This window comes from Gopherus flavomarginatus, chromosome 8 (genome assembly GCF_025201925.1).
Source record: "Gopherus flavomarginatus isolate rGopFla2 chromosome 8, rGopFla2.mat.asm, whole genome shotgun sequence".
Taxonomy (NCBI): domain Eukaryota; kingdom Metazoa; phylum Chordata; order Testudines; family Testudinidae; genus Gopherus; species Gopherus flavomarginatus.
The window spans coordinates 57,887,547-57,910,313 of NC_066624.1; the positions used below are offsets into that span (position 1 = coordinate 57,887,547).

Genomic DNA, 22,767 nt, shown 5'->3' on the forward strand with positions numbered 1-22,767 from the left:
TGAATTTTGTTCAAGGCTACAGAAATAGGCTTCAGGGTACTCAGCAAGTTTTCAACATTTCTCTTAAGACCAATGCTGAGAACTTGAGCTGTGACAGTGCCATCTATTTTTTCACAATTTTGTTCACAGTCATCAGATTAGGCCAATTCTTGATATAGTGCTCAAAACAGTCCACTACTGAGTTCCATCACACGTCTTGTGGGAGAGAGTTAGCTTGGTTCCTCCCACTTTTTTTTTTGAGCAGCTGCTGCAAAGTGGTTGTTACAAAAGTATTTTGCAATTTCAACATTAGCCTTTATTTCTGGAACACTGAAGTCTTTGGCTAGGAAGTGCATCAAATGAGCACTGCAATCGTATGTTTATTAGCCTGGGACTCTCTCCACTCTTTTCTAAATAATTTCTTCTCTTCTTGAATATATTTGCAGCATTATCTGGGAGGGATAGCTCAGTGGTTTGAGCATTGGCCTGCTAAACCCAGGGTTGAGAGTTCAATCCTTGAAGGGGCCACTTAGAGATCTTGGGCAAAAATCAGTACTTGGTCCTGTTAGTGAAGGCAGGGGGCTGGACTCAATGACTTTTGGGGGTCCTTTCCAGTTCTGTGAGATAGATAAAAGACGGTTACTCACCGTTGTAACTGTTGTTCTTCGAGATGTGTTGCTCATATCCATTCCAGGTAGGTGTGAGCGCCGCGCGTGCACGTTTGCCGGAAACTTTTTACCCTAGCAACTCCAGTGGGCCGGCAGGTCGCCCCCTAGAGTGGCGCCACTATGGCACTAGATATATACCCCTGCCAGCCCGCCCGCTCCTCAGTTCCTTCTTGCCGGCTACTCCGACAGTGGGGAAGGAGGGCGGGTGTGGAATGGATATGAGCAACACATCTTGAAGAACAACAGTTACAATGGTGAGTAACCGTCTTTTCTTCTTCGAGTGATTGCTCATATCCATTCCAGGTAGGTGAATCCCAAGCCTTACCTAGGCGGTGGGGTCGGAGTGAGAAGTCGCGGCCTGGAGCACTGCAGAGCCAAAGGCCGCATCACCTCTGGACTGCTGAACCAGGTCGTAATGGGAAGCAAATGTGTGGACCGATGACCAGGTCGCCGCCCTACAAATCTCTTGGATTGGCACGCGGGCAAGGAAAGCCAGCGATGATGCCTGTGCTCTGGTGGAGTGAGCAGTCACATGGCCCGTCGGAACGTGGACCAGGTCATAACAGGTCCTGATACAGGAGGTAACCCAGGAAGATATCCTCTGCGAGGAAATCGGTAGCCCCTTGACCCGGTCCGCTACCGCCACGAATAACTGGAGGGACCTGCGGAACGGTTTGGTTCTGTCCACATAAAATGCTAGCGCCCTACGGACATCTAGCGAGTGGAGCTGTTGCTCCCTGCTGGACGAATGGGGCTTTGGGAAAAAGACGGGGAGGAAGATCTCCTGGTTAATGTGGAAAGCTGAGACCACTTTGGGAAGGAAGGCCGGGTGTGGTCTCAGCTGCACCTTGTCTTTATGGAAGACCGTATACGGGGGATCTACTGTGAGGGCCCGTAGTTCTGACACCTGTCTAGCTGAGGTGATGGCCACTAGGAAAGCGGTCTTCCATGAGAGATAGAGCAGGGAGCAAGTAGCTAACGGCTCGAATGGAGGACCCATGAGCCGAGTTAGGACCAGGTTGAGATCCCAAGAAGGGGCAGGAGGGCGGATCTGTGGATAGAGATGCTCCAGTCCCTTCAGGAATCTCACCACCATGAGGTGGGAGAAGACGGAACACCCGTCCACTCCAGGATGAAACGCGGAGATAGCCGCTAGGTGGACCCGGAGGGACGACAACGCCAGACCCTGGGCCTTGAGGGACCAGATGTAGTCTAGAATAGTGGTGATGGGAATCTCCATAGGGAGAAGACCTTTCTCCGAACACCAACAGGAGAAACGCTTCCACTTAGCCGAGTAAGTAGCCCTGGTGGAAGGCTTTCTACTGCCCAGGAGAACCTCCCTAACCGGGGTAGAGCAGCGTAACTCGGAGCCTGTCAACTATGCAGGAGCCATGCCGTAAGGTGCAGAGACGGAAGGTCCGAGTGACAGAGCCTGCCATGGTCCTGGGTGATCAGGTCCGGATGCAGGGGCAGGGCAACTGGTTTGGCTACTGAGAGGTCCAGCAACATGGGGTACCAATGTTGTCTGGCCCACGCTGAGGCTATGAGAATCACCCGAGCTGTGTCTCTGCGCACCTTGAGGAGAACCCTGTGTATCAGCGGAACGGGAGGGAACGCGTAAAACAGGTGGGTCGCCCATGGGTTCAGGAAGGCATCCGCTATAGACCCGGGCTCCCGACCCTGAAAGGAGCAGAAGGCTCGACATTTCCTGTTCTCCCTGGACGCGAAGAGGTCCATCCGGGGACGACTCCACCTCTGGAAGAGTGAGAGGGCGACGTCTCGACGGAGGGACCACTCGTGCGAGCGGAAGGACCTGCTCAGTCGATCCGCTAGAGTGTTTCGTACTCCCGGGAGATAGGAGGCAGAAAGGTGAACGGCATGGGCTATGCAAAACTCCCAGAGATGCATCGCCTCGAGACATAGGGGAGAGGACCTGGTGCCGCCCTGCTTGTTGATGTAGAACATGGTCGTCGTGTTGTCGGTGAACACCGCGACACAACGACCTTGAAGGTGATGGACGAACGCTTGACAAGCAAGACGGACCACTCTCAACTCCCGTATGTTGATGTGGAGGTCCAGCTCCTGAGGGGTTCACAAGCCTTGAGTTCTTTGGGCGACGCAGTGCGCCCCCCAGCCCAGATCTGAGGCGTCCGTAGTCAGGGATGCCGAGGGCTGGGGCGGATGAAACGGGAGCCCCGCACAGACTACGGACTGGTCCAGCCACCACCGAAGGGATTCCAGGACCCTTTGGGGAACAGTGACGACTGTGTCCAACGAATGTCTGGCCGGCCGGTACTGCGCGATGAGCCAAGATTGAAGAGGCCTCATGCGGAGTCGGGCATACGCTGTCACGAACGTACAGGCTGCCATATGGCCCAGGAGGGCCAGACATGTTCTTAGAGAGGTCAGCGGGGCCGCCTGCAAGCGCAGAATGATGGTCGACAGCGACTGGAACCTGGGCAAGGGTAGCAAGGCCCTGGCTAGGGTAGAGTCCAGAACGGCCCCGATGAACTCTATTCTCTGCGTGGGGAGCAGAGTAGACTTGTCCACGTTGATCACGAGGCCTAGGGCAGCAACGAGGCTGCTGATCCTGCGGACGTGGTCGTGGACCTGCAGCTCCGATGTGCCCCGGATCAGCCAGTCGTCGAGGTAGGGGAACACGTGAATGCGACAGCGCCGAAGGTGTGTGACGACGACTGCCATGCATTTCCTGAACACCCTCGGGGCCGTAGAGAGGCCAAACGGGAGGACCGCAAATTGGTAATGTTGGCGGTCGACCACAAAGCGGAGGAAACGCCTGTGCTGGGGGAATATGGCGATATGGAAGTAAGCATCCTGCATGTCGAGGGCGGCGTACCAGTCTCCAGGATCCAGGGATGGGATGATGGTTCCAAGGGACACCATACGGAACTTCAACTTCACCATATACTTGTTGAGTTCCCGCAGGTCGAGGATAGGCCTGAGGCCCCCCTTGGACTTGGGGATTAGAAAGTAGCGGGAATAAAACCCCTTGCCCTTCTCGCTCTCTGGAACCTCCTCTATGGCTCCCTTGACGAGGAGCGTGTGCACCTCCTGACGGAGGAATTGCTTGTGAGAGGGGTCCCTGAAGAGGGACGAGGATGGTGGGTGGGAGGGCGGGGGGGGGGAGAGAAGAAAACTGCAGGCGATAACCGGCCTGCACCGTACGCAAGACCCAACGGTCCGATGTTATTTGGGTCCACACCGGGAGGAAAAACGAAAGACGGTTGGAAAACTGCGGGGAAGGATCCGGAGGGGAAACTGGTACTACGCCCTCGGGCGCACCTTCAAAATGAAGGTTTGGGTCCAGGAGGGGCCTTGGCGGAGCCTTGGTTTTGCCCCGTTTGGCCACCCGACTGTCTGCGTCGGTTGTTCCTGCCGCGGGCGGAACTGATGATACGGCCGACGCTGTCGTTGTTGGTTCTGCTGCCGGAATGGTCTGCGTTGTGTCGCAGGCGTACGCATCCCCAAGGACCGTATTATGACTCTATTGTCTTTAAGGTCCTTCAGTCTGGGGTCTGTTTTAGCGGAAAACAGGCCCTGGCCTTCGAAGGGGAGGTCCTGGATCGTATGCTGGAGCTCCGGTGGAAGGCCAGAGACCTGAAGCCAGGAAATTTGGCGCATCGTAAGCCCCGAGGCGAGGGTCCGAGCGGCCGAGTCCACAGCATCCAGGGAGGCTTGTAGCGAGGTCCTCGCTACCTTTTTGCCCTCATCCAGGATGGTGGTAAACTCCTGGCGGGCGTCCTGTGGTAACAGCTCTGCGAATTTCCCCGCCGCTACCCACGAGTTGAAGGAGTAGCGGCTAAGGAGGGCCTGCTGATTCGAGACCCTGAGCTGTAGCGCCCCCGCCGAATAGACCTTGCGGCCCAGGAGGTCCATCCGTCTCGCCTCCTTCGACTTGGGCGCTGGGGCCTCTTGACCGTGGCGCTCCCTGTCGTTCACTGACTAGACCACAAGTGAGCAGGGTGTCGGGTGAACGTACAGGTATTCATAGCCCTTCGAGGGGGCCATGTACTTCCTTTCCACCCCTCGAGCGGTCGGAGGGATGGAGGCCGGTGACTGCCAGATAGTAGCTGCGTTGGCCTGGATAGTTTTGATAAAGGGCAGGGCCACTCTGGTGGGCGCATTGGCGGAGAGGATGCTCACCACCAGGTCCTCTATTTCAGAGACCTCCTCTGCTTGAATGTCCAGGTTCTGTGCCACCCGTCGGAGGAGGTCCTAGTGTGCCCTAAGATCTAGCGGGGGAGGGCTGGAGGACGAGGTACCTGCCACTGCCTCATCTGGTGAAGACGACGAGGAAACTCCCGGCAACAGAGTGTCCACGGGGGGTTCAATCTGGGGCTGCACCTCCGTCACTGGAGGGAGCTCTGGGTCCTGGTGGCTGGACCTGCCGTCTGCTTCCGGGGAGGGAGGGGGTCTAGACACCGTCGCCTCCGGTGGCCTGCGTTCCGCCACAGGGCGGGGGGTAATATGTTGTGGGCCCTGGGCTTGGCGATACGCCCATGGGGTCCAAAACCCCCACTGTTGAGGCCCTCGTTCCTGTGGTGGAGGGTCCTGAAACAGGGCTGAGTGTCTATCCTGGCCCAAGGCATAGGCGCTGTCTGCCTGAGAGGACACAGATGGTTCCCTGGAAGGCCATGGAGGCGCTGAGCCTGTTTGATAGGCGTCTCTGTATACCGACTCCGACGCTCTCCTCGGTGCCGAGGATCGGTGCCGCGACCCGTATCGGTGCTGGGATCGGGACCGGGAATGGCGTAGTAGCCAGTGCCGGGATCCGGAGCGGGATCTGCATCGAGGTCGGTGCCGAGAGCGGGACCGCGATCTTCGATCAGCGCGGTGCCGGGATGGCAGTGGGGACCGGGACCTGCCACCGACGCGGTGCTGGGAGGTCGACCGGGATCGGGACCTACCACCGGCTCGGTGCCGGGAGGTCGACCGGGGAGCCGAACGTCGAGGTGAACGGCTCCTAGAGTCTCGGTGCTGGCGGTAAGAGAAGCCAGACCGGGACTGTGGAGATACTGATCGGCGCCGCGAGTGCGACCGGTACCACCTGGGAGAACGGTGCCGGGACTGCGAGCGGCGCCCCGAGCGCGAGCGTTCACGTCTCCGGGGCGATCGGTGCCGGCACTCTGGAGACAGCGCTCTTAGCATTGGTTTGCCTCTGGAGGTTACCCGTCCCGGGGGTGCCGTCTGAGGCTGCGATGGCTCCGTTAGCGCTATCAAGTCCCGTGCCGAGGCAAAGGTCTCCGGCGTAGATGGGACTAACAGCTCCCCCTTGAGATCAGGGGTCGAGCTAGGAGGGGCTGGACTCGACGGACCTTCCGGACCCGGAGTCGACAGCAGCCCTGCAGGCGGTGCCGCGGCCAAGGTAGGTGCCGGGCGTTCCATTCGGGCCTGCCTCGATGGTGTTGCAGATGCCGAGGGTCGTGGATCTGCTCCCAGTGCCGGGGATGGTCGGTGCCGGGGAGTCTTGCCAGTGACGGCGCGGTCCGGTGCCGGAGTAGAAGTGGCCGGCTGCGCCGCCGGTGCCAGAGACAGTGCCGCTTCCATTAGGAGAGCGCGGAGTCTTTGATCCCTCTCCTTCTTTGTGCGAGGCTTAAAGGCCTTGCATATACGACACTTCTCACTTATGTGCGATTCCCCCAGGCACTTGAGGCACGCGTCGTGGGGATCGCTGGTCGGCATCGGCTTCTTGCATGCCAAGCACTGCTTGAAGCCCGGCGAGCCAGGCATGAGCCCGGTGCCGGGCGCCGGGAAGGGCAATGGCCCACCCGCGAACAAGTTAAACAACTATATATAATAAACAACTATCTATAAAACTATTTACAACTACGACTATGAACAGAGTACAGGACAGCTAGGTACGTGGAGGACAGCAAGCCGCACTCCACAGTTCCAGCAACCGACACGGCGGTAAGAAGGAACTGAGGAGCGGGCGGGCTGGCAGGGGTATATATCTAGTGCCATAGTGGCGCCACTCTAGGGGGCGACCTGCCGGCCCACTGAAGTTGCTAGGGTAAAAAGTTTCCGGCAAACGTGCACGCGCGGCGCGCACACCTACCTGGAATGGATATGAGCAATCACTCGAAGAAGAACTAATAATATATGGAGATATACCTGTGACCAAGCTGCGTACTAGACATTTGAATTTTTTCCCTTACAGTTTTCACTGCTACTTGTAAGTATTCTGCTGTCTGTGCATTTCCTGATGTATCAATTGTTTCTGTAAGGAGACATTCCCTTCTTCTGTTGTCACACAAGCACACACAACAGGGTCATTGTGGACAGTGCTCCACCCATCAAGACTCAGGTTAATAATTTCACCCTCTAGACCTTTTGCACACTGCTCAATTTCTCTTTCATACACTTTATCCAGCAATTTGCCTGTGATGTCTACTCTGTTGGGTGGACTGTATCCTGGTCTTAATGACTGAACCATGTTAATGAAGTGTAGGTTCTCAAATCATACGGAAAGGAGAGTTTGTTGCATAAACAAACTGGGCAATTTTCTCATCTATTACTTCTTTTTGTAATCTGCTGGTTCTTAACACAAAACTTATCTATGGTTGTTTTGGACAATGGAGTTTTTTTTTCCTTTTTTGCTACAGGTGATATACTGTGGCTATGTGACATACATGATGCGACTGAAACACTATCGTTGACCGATAACTCTGAAACTATAGAAAATGATGGTGATCTTGAAGGTGGATAGTCTTCATAATCCTGTACGTTGAGGATGGATTCTCCTAAACAAAATAAGTCAATACAGTTATTTAATTATTACCACCATACTGCTCATTTAGTATTACTCATTGCATTCACTGACACTCAGTACTACTTTAAAAGGTGAAATTGTAAAAGGAAGATCTGCCTATTTCAGTTATTTATTTTTAATCACAACTGCATCTAAAATGATAGTACCATAAAGTAACAACTATATTTTTTTCCTCAAACATGAGAATTCAAGAATAGTCCAGAAGGAAGATAGGCAGGCCTAAAGAAAGAAGTATGAAATAAAAGTTGACCAACCTGAAGATCCTGCATGTTCAGACATGTTGCTTTCGTCATCTTCACTGCAGCTTCCTCCTGAGAAGGAGCACTTCTCATGATGTTGTTTCATTCGGGCAACCAGGCCTTGCATTTCTTTGTTGCACTGTCTGCATTTTGCACACATGCCTGTCTTACCCACAGGTAGAGGAACTTCATTAAAATATTCCCAAACTGGGTCTCTTTTACGGCCTCCTGCCATTATAGGTTTTCCCTTCTAGTGAGAGAATGGTATGGTAGATCTCAAATCAATGAAGGCTACACTCAGAAAGACCTTAAGACTTCTGGAATATGCTGCTCAGACATTTTCACTTTTGTTTTTACTGCCTGTCCCTCCCTTCTCACATTTTTCTCCAGACTTCATCTCCTTGTCCAGATCTGTTCCACCCCCAACAGTCTTCTATTCATTGAACTTTTTAAAACTCTGCACTTTAAGAGAGAGAGGTAAGGGATTGACTTTGTGCACACAAATTTGCAGAGGGACAATAGGGTTGAGGTCTGTTATTTCTCACCTCTATTTAAAGACATTTTTGCTGTTAACAAGCATGTTATCTCTGGATACACAAATCCCCAGTTTGCGAACTGCAAAACTAAGCATCTCTGATGGTAAATTCTAGACTGAGCACTGAATCCCATTGGGTAGATAGAAAGATTAACCTAGATAATCTACACAGAAGCCCCTGGAACTGCATAAGATTGTGTCCCTAATCCATGAACTATTGAAACTCATTTACAAAAACGTTTATTAATCATTACATAAATATATTGTCTCATATTATAGAATTAGAATTTATAATCCCTATTCCATGATATCTCAGGTTTTTTCCTCAAAAAGCATTTTATCAAAAAATCCGAATTAAAATAAATCAAAATAATCAGATTTTTGATTTAAACAAAACAAAACATTGATTTTTATCCACCCTGACTCTGGCTGAGTTACTGAAGTCCTTAAATCATGGTTTAAAGCAGGCGTGGGCAAACTTTGTGGCCCAAGGGCCACATCGGGGTTGCAAAACCATATGGAGGGCCCGGTAGGGAAGGCCATGCCTCCCCAAACAGCCTGGGCCCCACCCCTTAGCTGCCCCCTCCCCACTTCCCACCCCTTGACTACCCCCCTTAGAACCCCCGACCCATCCAACCCCTCCTGCTCTTTGTCCCTTAACCACCCCCTCCCAGGATCCCACTCCCATCCAACCTCCCTGCTCCTAGTCCCCTGACCCCTATCCACACTTGCACCATCTGACAGGCCCCCCTGGTACTCCCATGGTTATGCAACCCCCGTTCCCCATCCTGACTGCCCCCCCAACCTCCGCCCCATCCAACTGCTCCCTGACCGCCCTCTGGGACCCCCTGCCCCTTATCCAACCCCCTCGCCCTCACACCCCTTACCATGCTGCTCAGAGCAGCATGTCTGGCAGCCGTGCCGCCGGCCAGAGCTAGACATGCTGCTGCTCCGCAGAGTGCTGCCTGTGCGGCAGCAGGGCTGCAGTGGAAGAGGGAACAGCAGGGGAGGGGCCGGGGGCTAGCCTCCCTGGCCAGGAGCTCAAGAGCCGGGCAGGAGGGTCCTGTGGGCTACCAAAGTTTGCCCACCTCTGGATTTAAAAAGACTTCAAGTTGCAGATTTAAACTAGTGTAAATGGTGGATTCTCTGTAAGCGATCCATGCCCCAGGCTGCAGAGGAAAGCAAAAAAAAAAACCCAGGGTCTCTGCCAATCTGACCTGGGGAAAAATTCCATCTGTACCCCAAATATACTGTTCAGTTAGACTGAGCATGTGGGAAAGATCCACCAGGAAGACACCTGAGAAAGAATTCTCTGTAGTAACTCAGAGCCCTCCCCATCTAGTGTCTTGTTTCTGGCCACTGGGGATTTATGCTACTAGCAGTCTCTGATGGGATTTCCTACAATGGCATATGGCCAATCACTAGGGTCCTACCAAATTCATGGTCCATTTTGGTCAATTTCAGTGTCACTGGATTTGAAATAATCAAGAAATTTCATTATTCCAGCTCTTTAACATTTCACAGTAGTGTAATTGTAGGGTCCTGACCTAAAAATGAGTTGGTGGGGGGAGGCACAAGGTTATTGTGTGGGGGTTGCGATCCTGCTACCATTACTTCTGCACCTCTTCTGGTGGTGGCACTGCCTTCAGCTGGAGAGCAGCGGTTGCTAGCCAGGAGCCCAGCTTTGAAGGAAGGGCAACCACCAGCAGCAGCGCAGAAGGATGGCATAGTATGGCCATGCTATATTTTATCCCAAATCAATGTTCATCTCTATGTCCTAAAATACTTTGTCTTTCAAAATTTGTCACAGAAAGATGGTGACATTTTGGAGTGATTCAGTTCAGAACCTCAGTGCATAACCCATTCCTCCCACTCCTGGGGGAAGGGGAGGAGGGATTAAATACTAGACTCATGTTCTTATTGCAGCTTCCTAGTGGCTGAATCAAGCAAACACTTGTAGTCCAGTACCTGCCATACCAGTGGTACATTAGTGACTGTTGGGGCCATGGATTTGCCCATATTCCTAGCACTCCCAAAAGGCAGCATTCACAGCAACAGGATCTCTGGGATCCAGGGAAGGGAGGGAGACAAAACCCAGCTTACTTCAAACTCGTCCATCATTTTGCGGATTCCACTTCCTTTCTGACCAATGATGTAACGGTGAAGGTCAAAGGGCACTTCCACCTCAGTGGTGACAGGAACCAGAGCCTACATGGGGGAAGAAGAGCACAGAGTTGACTCTGCAGTGTTTCTGCTGGGTAAAGGGCCAGGTTTCACAGAATATCAGGGTTGGAAGGGACCTCAGGTGGTCATCTACTCCAACCCCCTGCTCAAAGCAGGACCAATCCCCAACTAAATTATCCCAGCCAGGACTTCGTCAAGCCTGACTGTAAAGACCTCTAAGGAAGGAGATTCCACCACCTCCCTAGGTAACCCATTCCAGGGCTTCACCACCCTCCTAGTGAAAAAGTTCTTCCTAATATCCAAGGTAGTTTCTCCCAAAGCCTTTTGAATGGCAGCCCTGCTGTGCTTCAGATTAGCCACACCTGTCCTGAGAGGGAGAAAGATCTGGCACTTCCTGAATCCTGCAGAGTTTAATACATTTGATCAGAAGATCATTAAGCCATTGATTAGGAAAGAGACCAGGGAGTTTTCATGGGTAGGTCAAGAAGAAAGCCTAACAGCAGCAGTGAAAGCTATGAGAATGCACTGGATACTAAAGAACATACTTAGAATTAACAATAGTGCCTCCTCTGGAGTACAGTGCCCATTTTCATAGCCTCACCTTAAAATACAGTGGAGGCTGAAAAGGTCCAGAAAGTCATTAGATTAAGGATAGAAACACTTGGGTCTGGTCTCCATTAGAGTTAAGATGACTCAAGGAAGCTTATGTTAACCTAACTGTGGAAGTGTCTATACTTAAATCTTGCTCCCACCAATGTAATTGCCCTGCTATGCCAACTTAACTCCAGCTCCATGAGTATCAGGTCAACGCAGTGTCAGTGTAGACACTGTAGTGCTTTTGTCACCAGTTAATGGCTTTCAGGAGCAATCCTATAAAGCCCCACACTGAAAATACAATTGATACAAGCACTGCTAGTGAGGATGCACACTGCTGACACAAGAAGCAAAGTATAGACATGTAATTACTGTGGCAGCTGTAGACCAATTAAATTAGGTGGACTTAATTTTGTAGTAGAGACATGGCCTTAGCGATGATGAGAACTTGCCAAGGCTGGAACTAGTCAGCTTGGAAAAGGTTCGAAGTGACTTTATTGAAGAAGGATACAGAAAACACTGATTGCTCCTGTATCATGGGGGAGGGTTGAAAGGACAAGTCTTATGCATAAACAACTCCCACTACTGCTTGGAGCCTTTAACACCTACTGGTCAGGTCAATTCACACCCACCCTGCAAGTCATTAAAGGGCAGGAAGTTTAGATGCAACAAAGGGAACCCCTTTCCTTTAGGCTACATAATCTACCTATGCCACGTTAGCCCCAGGAGGACACCAACTTGAGCAAGGCCACCTGGCACCAGAGCCCAGAGAATTCAAAAAGAGCTTCTTGCTGCAGAGTACAAGTAGATTACAAGAGCTATGAGAGTCCTGCTGAGACCCAGCAGCACCACATACCTGCAGCGCCTCTTTGGCTGCCTCACATTTTTCTCTGCGGCCAGAGATGATGATGATGTCACACTTCTTTGGGGAAGTGGGATCAGTTTCCTTAGCTTCTTTTCCTTCCCCAGTCTCCTCTCCATTCTCCTGCATGGCTGATTCTGTGGCAGGGGCTGAGATTATGGAAACAAACAGAATAAGAATCTTCTCCGTGAGTACAGAATTGAGTTTCTGTAAGTGGTATTACTCCCACAGAGATCAGTACGAACCCTCCACCTGACCCAGCAGGATCCCAAGGCACACAGGGAGGACGACAGACATTCACCATAAAGAGAGATTTTAATAGCATTTCATTAGTACAAGAGTTTACCTACCATCAGTGCTAACTCTGCCTTGGCTCCATCCTGGATTGTAGAGGAGTCCACCATTATGCCCTGCTCTGTATATAGGAGAACAGCCTCTCTCCAGCCCAGGAAAGAATTCCTCTTATTGCCCCTTCTGTATGGCACCCTCTGTTTACTCAGCAGCAGCAGATTATTGTAATAAGCATTACACATAGTCCAGCATTGCTGTCTGAGAACCCACATTCCCAGTAGCTTTTCTTTCAGCTGTTATAAAGTGCACAGACCCAGAATATTTCACATTAAAAGCAGCATATTCTACATCCGTCAGGACTGCTGTCTAGTTTCATGCTCTGTTCACCCCCTTCAAATGGTAGGAGATCTCCCCCTCTCTCAGCCCTCCCCTACACCTTATTTAACATGTGCAGTTAAACTTAAGGCAGCCAGGAATCAATGAGCCTTGCTGCGTGCGGGGTATACATTAGAGACTAAACTTGGCAATATGTAGTGGAGCAAACAAGCCATTCTCCTTTCGCTTGGGGGAGCAGGAGAGGGGTAAGGAGAGGTGGTTTGTTTAAAAGTTCTCCATCCCCAAAAGTTTAAAGGTAAAAGACTTGAAGTTTATAGAACCTCTACTGCTGTTTGTTGTACACCAAACAATAGCTCTCTCCTGCCATTGCAGTTTGGCCTGGTTCTTAAAGGAGCCTAAGGAGACAGAAGCAATAGTCCCATAGAGAATGAGATGCTGTCATGGTTGCCCATTTTAGTGTTAGGCTTGGAGGAAGGCTAAGGACTGCACAGCTCAAAGAAGCAGTGTCCACTGGCAAGGCTCCCTCCTGCCCACATCGCCCCTCTGCAAGGAGGGACTTAAACTGCATGACTTGGGTTCCCTCCAAAGCAGCAGCACAACCCCCAGCCATCTGGGTAGCTCAGAGCACCCATGCAACATAGAATTAGGGAGCAGCCACTCTTACAGCCTCAGCTTCCAGTGAAGTAGAGTTCTCAAAGCATCATACCTGGGTTCTCCTCCCTGTCGGGGAATTTGATCTGAACACCGTAGTCACGGGTGATCTGCTGAATTCGGGAACCTTTGGGGCCCATGATGGAGCGGTGAAACTTCTGGGGGATGGTGCACTCTATTGTCACCTGAGCTTCCTGCATGTTTAACAGAGAAAGCAGGTGAATTATTCAGGTGACACCTGTTGTCACGCACTCCCTCCCACTTGATCAAGATGTGAGTCTCAAAGATTTGTCATCATAGCAAGTTCATATAGTCACATGTGTTATAGGCAGGAAGGGAGCAGAGTGGAGCCAAAAGGTTGGGACTAGGGCTGTCAAGCACACTGTTAATAACAGAATACCTTTTATTTAAAATATTTTTGGATGTTTTCTATATTTTCAAATATATTGATTTCCGTTATAGCACAGAATACAAAGTGTACAGTGCTCACTTTATTTTTGATTACAAGTGTTTGCACTGTAAAAAGACAATAGTATTTTTCAATTCACCTCATACAAAGTACTTTAATGCAATCTCTACCATCAAAGCTGAACTTACAAATATAGAATTATGTACAAAAATACTGAATTCAAACATAGTAAAATTTTAGAGCTTGCAAGTCCACTCAGTCCTAGTTCTTGTTCAGCCAATCCGTCAGACAAACAAGTTTGTTTACGTTTTCAGGAGATATTGCTGCCTGCTTCTTGTTTACAATGTTACCTGAAAGTGAGGACAGGTATTCTCATGGCCCTGTTGTAACCGGCGTCACAAGATATTTATGTGCTAGATGTGCATGCTTCAACTACCATTCCAGGGGGCATGCATCCATGTTGATGACGAGTTTTGCTTGAAAACCATCCAAAGCCATGCGGACCAACGCATGTTTATTTTCATTATCTGAGTTAGAGACCACCAGCAGAAGACTGATTCTTTTTTGGTGGTTCGGGTTCTGTAGTTTCCGTATCGGAGTGCTGCTTTTTAAGACTTCTGAAAGCATGCTCCATACCTAGTTCTGCTCAGACTTTGGAAGGCACTTCAGATTCTTAAATCTTGGGTCGAGTGCTGTAGCTATCTTTGCAAAGGTACCAATGTGAGATTTGTAGATTTGTCAAATCTGCAGTGAAAATGGCCTTAAAAGGAAAACGCGCAGGATCATCATCCGAGACTGCTATAACATGAAATATATGGCAGAATGAGAGTAAAATAGATCAGGGGACATACAATTCTCCCCTAAGGAGTTAAGTCACAAATTTAATTAACAAAATTATTTTTTTTCAACAAGCGTCATCAGCATGGAAGCACGTCTTCTTAAATGGTGGCCAAAGCATGAAGAGGCTAAACATTTGTATGCCCATCTGGCACGTAAATACCTTGTAATGCTGGCTACAAAAGTGCCATGAAAATGCCTGTTCTCAGTTTCTGGTGACATTGTAAATAAGAAGAGGGCAGCATTATCTCCTGAAAATGTAAACAACCTTGTTTGTCTTAGCAATTGGCTGAACAAGAATTAGGACTGAGTGGATTTGTAGCCTCTGAAGTTTTACACTGTTTTGGTTTTGAGTGCAGTTATGCAACCAAAAAAAAATAAAAAAAATAAGTCTACATTTGTAAGTTGCACTTTCAGGACAAAGATTGCACCACAGTACTTGTATGGGGTGAATTGAAAAAATACTATTTCTTTTGTTTATCATTTTACAGTGCAAATATTCGTAATCAATATACACACTTTGATTTCAATTACAACACAGAATACAAGAGATATTATATATATATATATATATATATATATATATATATATATATATATATATATATATATATATATATAAAAAATGTAGAAAAACCATCCAAAATATTTAATAAATTTGATTTGGTAATCTCTTGTTTAACAGTGCGATTAAAACTGCAATTAGTCACAATTTTTTTGAGTTTATCATGTGAGTTAAATGTGATAAATCAACCGCCCTAGTTGGGACAGAGCAACAATTATTCTGTCCAACACATTTCCAGAATCCCTCGTACCTCCGCGCCCAAGAAACAAAAGGCAGCCTGTCCTCCAAAAGCTACCCCACACCTAACTAAGGGCCACAGACGAGAACTCCATTCCCATGCGCATACTTCTCTCTCACAAGGCTCTTCAGGGGGGAAGGGAGCGTGGGTAACAGCTTGTTATGGAGGCATAGACAAGAGCACAGGCACTTCACTGCTGGTGAGTTGTAAGAGCCACCCTTGGGAGGACTGGCACAAAGAGCGGGAATGTGCTAATAAAGTTTGCGGATGACACGAAGCTGGGGGGTATTGCTAACACGGAGAAGGACAGGGATACTATTCAGGAAGGTCTGAACCACCTTGTAAACTGGAGTAATAGAAATAGGATGAAATACAACAGTGAAAAGTGCAAGGTCATGCATTTAGGAATTAATAATAAGAATTTTGGATATACGTTGGGGGCGCATCAGTTGGAAGTGACGGAGGAGGAGAAGGACCTTGGGGTACTGGTTGATAGCAGGATGACTATGAGTCGCCAATGTGATACGGCTGTTAAAAAAGCAAATGCGATTTTGGGATGCATCAGGCAGGGTATTTCCTGCAAGGATAAGGAGGTGTTAGTACCGTTATATAAGGCGTTGGTGAGACCCCATCTGGAATACTGTGTGCAGTTCTGGTGTCCCATGTTCAAGAAGGATGAATTCAAACTGGAACAGGTTCAGAGACGGGCTACAAGGATGATCCGAAGAATGGAAAAACTGCCTTATGAAAGGAGACTCAAAGAGCTTGGCTTGTTTAGCCTGGCCAAAAGAAGGCTGAGGGGGGATATGCTCGCTCTATATAAATATATCAAGGGGGTTAACGTTAGGGAGGGAGAGGAATTATTTAAGTTTAGTACTAATGTAGGCAAGAGGACGAATGGGTATAAACTGGATATTAGGAAGTTTAGACTTGAAATTAGACGAAGGTTTCTGACCATTAGGGGAGTGAAGTTCTGGAATAGCCTTCCGAGGGAAGTAGTAGGGGCAAAAGACTTTCCTGGCTTTAAGACAAAGCTTGATAAGTATATGGAGGGGATGTTATGATAGGATCGTTAATTTGGGCAATTGATCTTGAATTACCACCAGACAGGTCTGCTCAATGGTCTGCGGGGAGATGTTGGATGCGATGGGTACTGAGTTGCTGCAGAGAATTCCTTCTTGGGTGCTAGCTGGTGATTCTTGCCCACATGCTCAGGGTTTAGCTGATCGCCATATTTGGGGTCGGGAAGGAATTTTCCTCCAGGGCGGATTGGCAGGTGCCCTGGAGGTTTTTCGCCTTCCCCTGCAGCGTGGGGCACGGGTCGCTTGCTGGTGGTTTCTCTGCAGCTTGAGGTCTTCAAACCATTTTTGAGGATTTCAATAACTCGGTCCTGGGATAGGGGTTGTTATAAAATTGGATGGGTGGGGTTCTGTGGCCTGCCTTGTGCAGGAGGTCAGACTGGATGATCAGATTGGTCCCTTCTGACCTATGAGTCTATGAGTCTGGTGCCAATTCGTGAGCTAGGAACCCGAAAGTTAGCACCCATTGCCTGAAGTGCTTTGTGCACCATCTTCCAGATCAGTATGTGCCAGAGTCGGGAGCAAGTGAAAGCTACTTTTTAATAAGACAGTGTTGAAAGTACAGCTCCTCACCTCCCCCAGGACACCAAAGGGCTGAACAGAGCAAGCCAGAAAGAGACCTAGAAGAGAATTAGGAACCCCTAACCACCACCCTTCTGCTCCTACAATGAGAGGGGAGGCAGGGACCTTGGGCGGAGGAGGACTCATAGGCATTAAGGAATTGAAGTGCACAGGAAACACAGCAGAGTCTTAGCCAAGAAGAAACTGCCACCCCAAAGAGCTGGCTAGGGGAAGGCCAAGAGCAGATGTATATCTCCTCCCAGCCAGACCGTTGGGGAGGCCAGGCACGTTTCCTAGGCTAGGATCTAATTAGGGAGTTATCCTGGAGATTCCTAGATTCTGACCCAGGCTCAGAGTGCCAGATACACTATGGCAGGTCACACGGGCCCCAGGTTCCTCAGGTCAGAGACTAGGCAAAAACAGGACCCTCCACATTACATGGAGCAGGGGATTTTTTGGGGGGAGGAGGGGTGGTACAGAAAAGGGACTTGTGACACACGTAAGAAATGGCTGCTTCTTATTAAAACAAGCCTGCTGGGACACACACCAGGTCCTCAATGATCTCCAGGATGCGTTTCTTGGCTGCCTCCACACAGTCCTTTGCTCCCTTGAGGGTGACCTTGTCACTCTGGGTGCCAGAGCGGGGGAAACTGACCATCACACCGCCGTATTCATCAGCAATCTCACGGAGAACCTGCCCTCTCCGGATTACAAAGTGTCGGTGGTGCTTGGGGTCCACCAGCATGGAGTCTTCAACCACATTATCCTGTGGAAAGGAGACATTACACAGTGGTGTTTATTCATTGCACTCTACTTCTGGATTAGAAAAATCTTTCATAGCTCACATGGGAAACGCCTCTACAGTGAGCACAACCCACATCTCTAATGATAAACATGCATATCTTAATTCCTGAGCCCTACCAGGGCCTCTCAAATAGACATGTCATCCATATCCAGGCCAAGCAGTTCCTCCCAACTGACAAGTTAGCACCTGCTACCACCTATGCTGCAGAGAAACACACATGGGAAATGTGGATAGAAAGACAGAAGTGAATGGAGGAAGCCTCCCTTACCAGGTTCTTGATGAGTGCCTCCAACTCCTTCTGAGCCTCCTTGACAGCCCCCTCAGTCCCCATGATGGTAATCAGCTCCTGATCTTTGTCTTCAGAGGTTGGGAAGATGATGCGGGCCCCTGTGTTATCACGCACCTTGCGGATATTGCCACCACCTTTGCCAATCAGGAATTTGTGGTACTCCGGCTTGGCACGAAGGTCCACTGTGTAACTCTTAGTTTGCTAATGGAGGTCAGCCCCCCCAAAAGAACAAAGCACAAATGAGTACATGCAAACACAATTATTTCACCATCAGAATATATGGAGAAACTTGTGGAATAAGTTTGTGCACATGCACATTTGGCTAAGCGTGACTAGTGTTACAGCCTAGAAATCCAATATTTCAAAGTAAAAGCAAACTAGAAGCATTCTGATATCTGCAAGATCAGAGATGTTACTTCATGTTCTCTAGGCATCAGAATGTTTGCACCAGGAGAACTTGCATTTGGGAGGATGTCACCTTACTTCTGATATGCCACAACGCAATCCAGTAAGAATGCAGCAGGATTAAAATGGTACTCAGAGCAGTCAGGAGCAGGACCAAGTGAGCCAGAGAACTGTTCATTCACAAGATGGGCCAGACCCATAGCAGGATAAGCCAGTTTCACGCCACTGGCCAGCTATGCAGGCTTACTGCACCTGTGTTTCTAGCCCATAACATGACAGTACACAGCACTTTCCTGGAAATGGCTGCCTGGTGAAAGTTTTGCCAATAAATAAATAAAGTGGCCAGTCATGCATCTTAGAGTAATGTCCTGTAACTTGAGACCCTAATTACATCTGTAATTATATCAAGGCATGTGAAAATATAATGCCACTCATTTGGAATCTGCAGACATGGGCTAAGGCCACAAAGGAGGGAGGAGTGAAGGAAAGTTGCCTCTCTCTGAGTTTAACTAACTCTGGTCACATCAGTGTGTTTCAATTCCAAGTGGGAGGCGGGGGGGGGGAGAGGGCTGGAAGAGACAACATTTCTGCTTTTTCATCCTGACTCAAAGAAGCATTTGAGCAAAGGGCAAACCAAACAAAGAGGTTAAGTCACTTTGCTGGCAAAAAAGAGCTAGTTCTTTTACTAATTCAAAAACCACCAGGATTATGGCCTCTTGTCTTGGGAGTGGTGGTACCAGCGTTCCGACTGCGTTTACAGTATGAGTATAATGACCCAAATGACAGGGCCCCTCTTATATTATTCACCTCACCCAGCACCTCCTTGTGGTAAGGCACACAGTGGAGGATTGATCATACATTAAGGGAGAAGAGACTGGTTGGATCTGATCCTTCTACTTATTTGCAGGGCTCACCTTCTCCTCTGCCAGGTGCAGCAACTGTTTCTTGGCTTTCTCCACATCCTGAGCAGGGCCCCTGATGGTGACTGTATCGCTGCCAGAGCCCTCTGTGGGAAAGTGGATGTGGACCCCACCACACTCCTCCATGATCGAGCGAATGAAGCGACCTTTGGCACCGATGAGGGAGTTGTGGAGCTTTGAGGGGATGGAGACCTCAACCTCTGTGATGTCAGCCTAGGAGAAGGAGCCAGGGCATTAAGGTTGGATTGTATGGCAAGCTGTTGGGAGGAGACTGTTGAGGTAAGGAGGAAGCAGTCCCAGGCAGTGTGTTCCTTTTCTGCTGATATCAGAATACTGAGATTATTGGGATTTCAGTACTGGGAGATGACCACACAACCGCTTATTAAAAAACAAAATCTGAGCAGAGGATCTGGAATATCTGCCAAGCAGCAGCTGGATGTGCCAGCACATGCCAGTTTACCAGCACAGTAACTGGCACTGGGAAAAGTATTATATACACCCCCCACGTGGCACTGTTACCATTTGGGCACAAAGAAGAGCTGAAAGAAGCATCATCATCTACTAAAAAAGAAAAATGAATAATGTATATTCAAAAAGATTCTGGTCAGAAGTATTGGCTGCTTTCATGAAAACCTCCACAGGGAGACAAGTGGCTGCAATACATAACACTGGAAATTGTATCCTGGACTTGTCTTTCCTAGATGTTCTCAGGATTAGGTATGTAGATTTCTTTGCCTACTTTGGTGACCTGACAAAGCTTGCTATGTTTTGAGGACACAGTTCAAATTTGGTGGTCCTCAATTATCTGAGGGAGATTGGTCTCAAATTAAAGCAACCTCTGTATTAAACATTATTCTATTAAGCAGTTCAGTTGCTAGCACTGTAAACATTCAGAATCTGAACAAAAAAGTTTTTTTTAAAGTTTCCTGATTTCAGCTGTCTTTAATACGGCATTTTTAGTATCAGCTCTCAGGATTTGCAACCTAGCAAGTTGGATACGGAGGCCTGACTAAAGAAACTGCCAAGACAATTAGGCATAAAAGACAAGAACCTCTTGGGAAAGGACCATAAGTATCTTTTGCTGAGAAGCTGGGCAGTTTGATCTTAAGCATGCTAACATTCAAGCCATGAACTCAACACATAAGAGTCTGGATTCTTTAAGTTTAACTACCTCCTGTATAATTAGTTTGCATCGTTTTTGTGTATTTAAAGGTGACATCAAGTCACCTATGTTTTGTCAGGCCTCTGTGCTCCATTTATAACACCTTAAATTAACCAGCAAAGAAAGAGTCCTGTGGCACCTTATAGACTAACAAGACGTTTTGGAGCATGAGCTTTTGTGGGTGAATGCCCACTTCATCGGATGCTCCAAAACGTCTGTTAGTCTATAAGGTGCCACAGGACTCTCTGCTGCTTTTACAGATCCAGACTAACACGGCTACCCCTCTGGTACTTAAATTAACCAGTTCTTGTTACCAGCTCTTTTTGGATGGAGAGAATTCGGTGGCGAGCGGCTTCACAATTTGCTCTCTTGCCAGTGATGATGATTGTCTCCGAGTTGCTGTTCTCTGCTGGGAGATCAATCTTGGTGTTGCTTTCCTCACGGATCTGCAGTAAGAAACAAAATACATGTTTGAGGTTGAGAATGCAGGAGGAAGTTCTGGAAAGTTAAGTTTTACTTCACCACCAAACAGGTGGGATTGATGAGTGAAAGGTAGTTGAAGGCAGAGAGAACAAAGGAACTTTGTAGAACATTTGAGGGCAATGTCACCTTTTTGATGTTGGCACCTCCTTTCCCAATGATGTTCTTGTGGAATTGTTTGAAGATGGGAACAGAAATAGAAAAGCTGTTTTCAACCTTACAAAGAGAAAGAATAGAATTAATTAGCTGAGGAGATGACGTCACACCAACAAGCTTGGTCATGCCTCACCCTTTCTGTTTCTGTTAGGATTTCTTAAAACACCTGGAAAAGATCCTCTGTTTACCATTCTGCCTAGAAGATGCCTGACTGCTGATGAGAGAAGGTCAGAAAAGTAAATTAACTCAAAACAGACTGAAGCTATGGTTTGGGAGGTGATCCAGTAGCTCCAGGATAACCGAGTGAGAAGGGGAAGAGCTGTCCCTTCATTACTAAACATCAGCACAATGCAGGTGTCTAACCCATCTGCTGTACATTCCAAGGTTTCAGACAAAGCTCAAGTGTGATGGTAGCACAGAGTTATCCTCTGTCCCAAAACTAAAGACTGAGAGGTGGAGAAGACAACACAGGAAGCTATCATACCAAGTCTGCCACCATCTTCTGCATGTACTTTGTGCATTTTTCCACCTCGTTCTTGGGTCCTCTAAGTTGGACAATGTCGCTCTTGTGTGCTGGGTCTGGGAAGTTGATGATAACCTGCAAGATAACAGCAGAATCACGTAACATGCAAAGGTGTGATTGGCATAGCACAGCACAATTCCTCTGTCCCAAGAATCAGTAACCCTTCAGTAGAAAGGGTCTGTGAGTTAAAGAACATTCTTGCTAAGGAGGGACAGAGTCACACACAGATTGCAAATTGCAGCTTGCTAGGAGAAGCCTTACCTCTGGGAATTTATCTCTGATTTCCCGGATCCGCTCACCCTTCTGCCCAATGATGGTTCGATGGAATCTCTGCTCAATAATTAGGTCCTTGGTACGTTCGTTTTCCTGAGAACATATAGATGAAAATTATGTTTTCATCAGGATGAGTTCCATGCCCTTTATTTACTTCATTTTGCTGAATGGCAATTGATCAGGCAGTTACGTCTTTCAGATAGCGCTAGTCTAGCATAGAAGATGAGTTACTTTTCCCTAAAGCTGAAAAGTAGACTCAAAGACCCATAGACAGACATTAAATTTATTCTGCTTCCAGCAAGAGTACAGTATGGTATACAAGTGCTGGTTGTGGGGAAAGGCCACCTTTGCTCTAATTCCAGAAGTAGTCATAAGAAACGGTATAGACCGGGGTTGGCAACCTCTGGCACGCGGCTCGCCAGGGTAAGCACTCTGGTTGGCCGGGCCAGTTTGTTTATCTGCCGTGTCAGCAGGTTCGGCCAATTGCAGCTCCCACTGGCCACGGTTTGCCATCCGAGGCCAATGGGAGAGGCAGGAAGCCGCGGCCAGCACATCCCTCACCCATGTTGCTTCCCACCACCCCCATTGGCCCAGGACAGCGAACCACGGCCAGTGGGAGCCGTGGTCCGCTGAACCTGCCAATGTGGCAGGTAAACGAACTAGCCCGGCCTGCCAGGATGCTTATCCTGGCGAGTCGCATGCCAGAGGTTGCCGACCCCTGGTATAGACACATTGCCAATGAGGTCTCTGTTAGTCAAAGTCAATTCCGTGGTGCTTTCTTGCTCACCATACGTGAAGCAAGTTCCAGCAGCTCTTTCTTGGCCTGGTGGACACCTTGAGGGTCTCCTTCAATTCTGATCAGGTTGCTCTTCTCATTGTCTGGAGGGATACGCACAGATACCTTGTACTGGTCCTTGATCCTGTTAACTGCAA

General features: G+C 48.8%; 2 protein-coding genes across 6 annotated transcripts in view; one reads left to right on the plus strand and one right to left on the minus strand.

Annotated features, from left to right (window-relative positions):
* The window catches only part of LOC127056957 (protein phosphatase 1 regulatory subunit 7), a 94,404-nt gene extending 86,962 nt beyond the window's left edge, over positions 1–7,442 (plus strand). The window contains exon 26 of the mRNA XM_050965384.1: positions 7,274–7,442. Within this exon, the coding sequence (XP_050821341.1) occupies positions 7,274–7,327 (54 nt within the window). The 3' untranslated portion in view covers positions 7,328–7,442. The remainder of the gene's footprint in view (positions 1–7,273) is intronic.
* The window catches only part of HDLBP (high density lipoprotein binding protein), a 112,913-nt gene that overhangs the window by 20,518 nt on the left and 69,628 nt on the right, over positions 1–22,767 (minus strand). For all 5 annotated transcript variants that reach the window (XM_050965356.1, XM_050965358.1, XM_050965357.1 and 2 more), the window contains 11 exons: positions 22,622–22,761; positions 21,823–21,927; positions 21,523–21,636; positions 21,012–21,098; positions 20,717–20,848; positions 19,235–19,453; positions 17,895–18,116; positions 17,369–17,587; positions 13,188–13,326; positions 11,849–12,003; positions 10,318–10,422 (listed from right to left, as the gene is read on the minus strand). In XM_050965356.1, the coding sequence (XP_050821313.1) occupies positions 10,318–10,422; positions 11,849–12,003; positions 13,188–13,326; positions 17,369–17,587; positions 17,895–18,116; positions 19,235–19,453; positions 20,717–20,848; positions 21,012–21,098; positions 21,523–21,636; positions 21,823–21,927; positions 22,622–22,761 (1,637 nt within the window). The remainder of the gene's footprint in view (positions 1–10,317; positions 10,423–11,848; positions 12,004–13,187; positions 13,327–17,368; positions 17,588–17,894; positions 18,117–19,234; positions 19,454–20,716; positions 20,849–21,011; positions 21,099–21,522; positions 21,637–21,822; positions 21,928–22,621; positions 22,762–22,767) is intronic.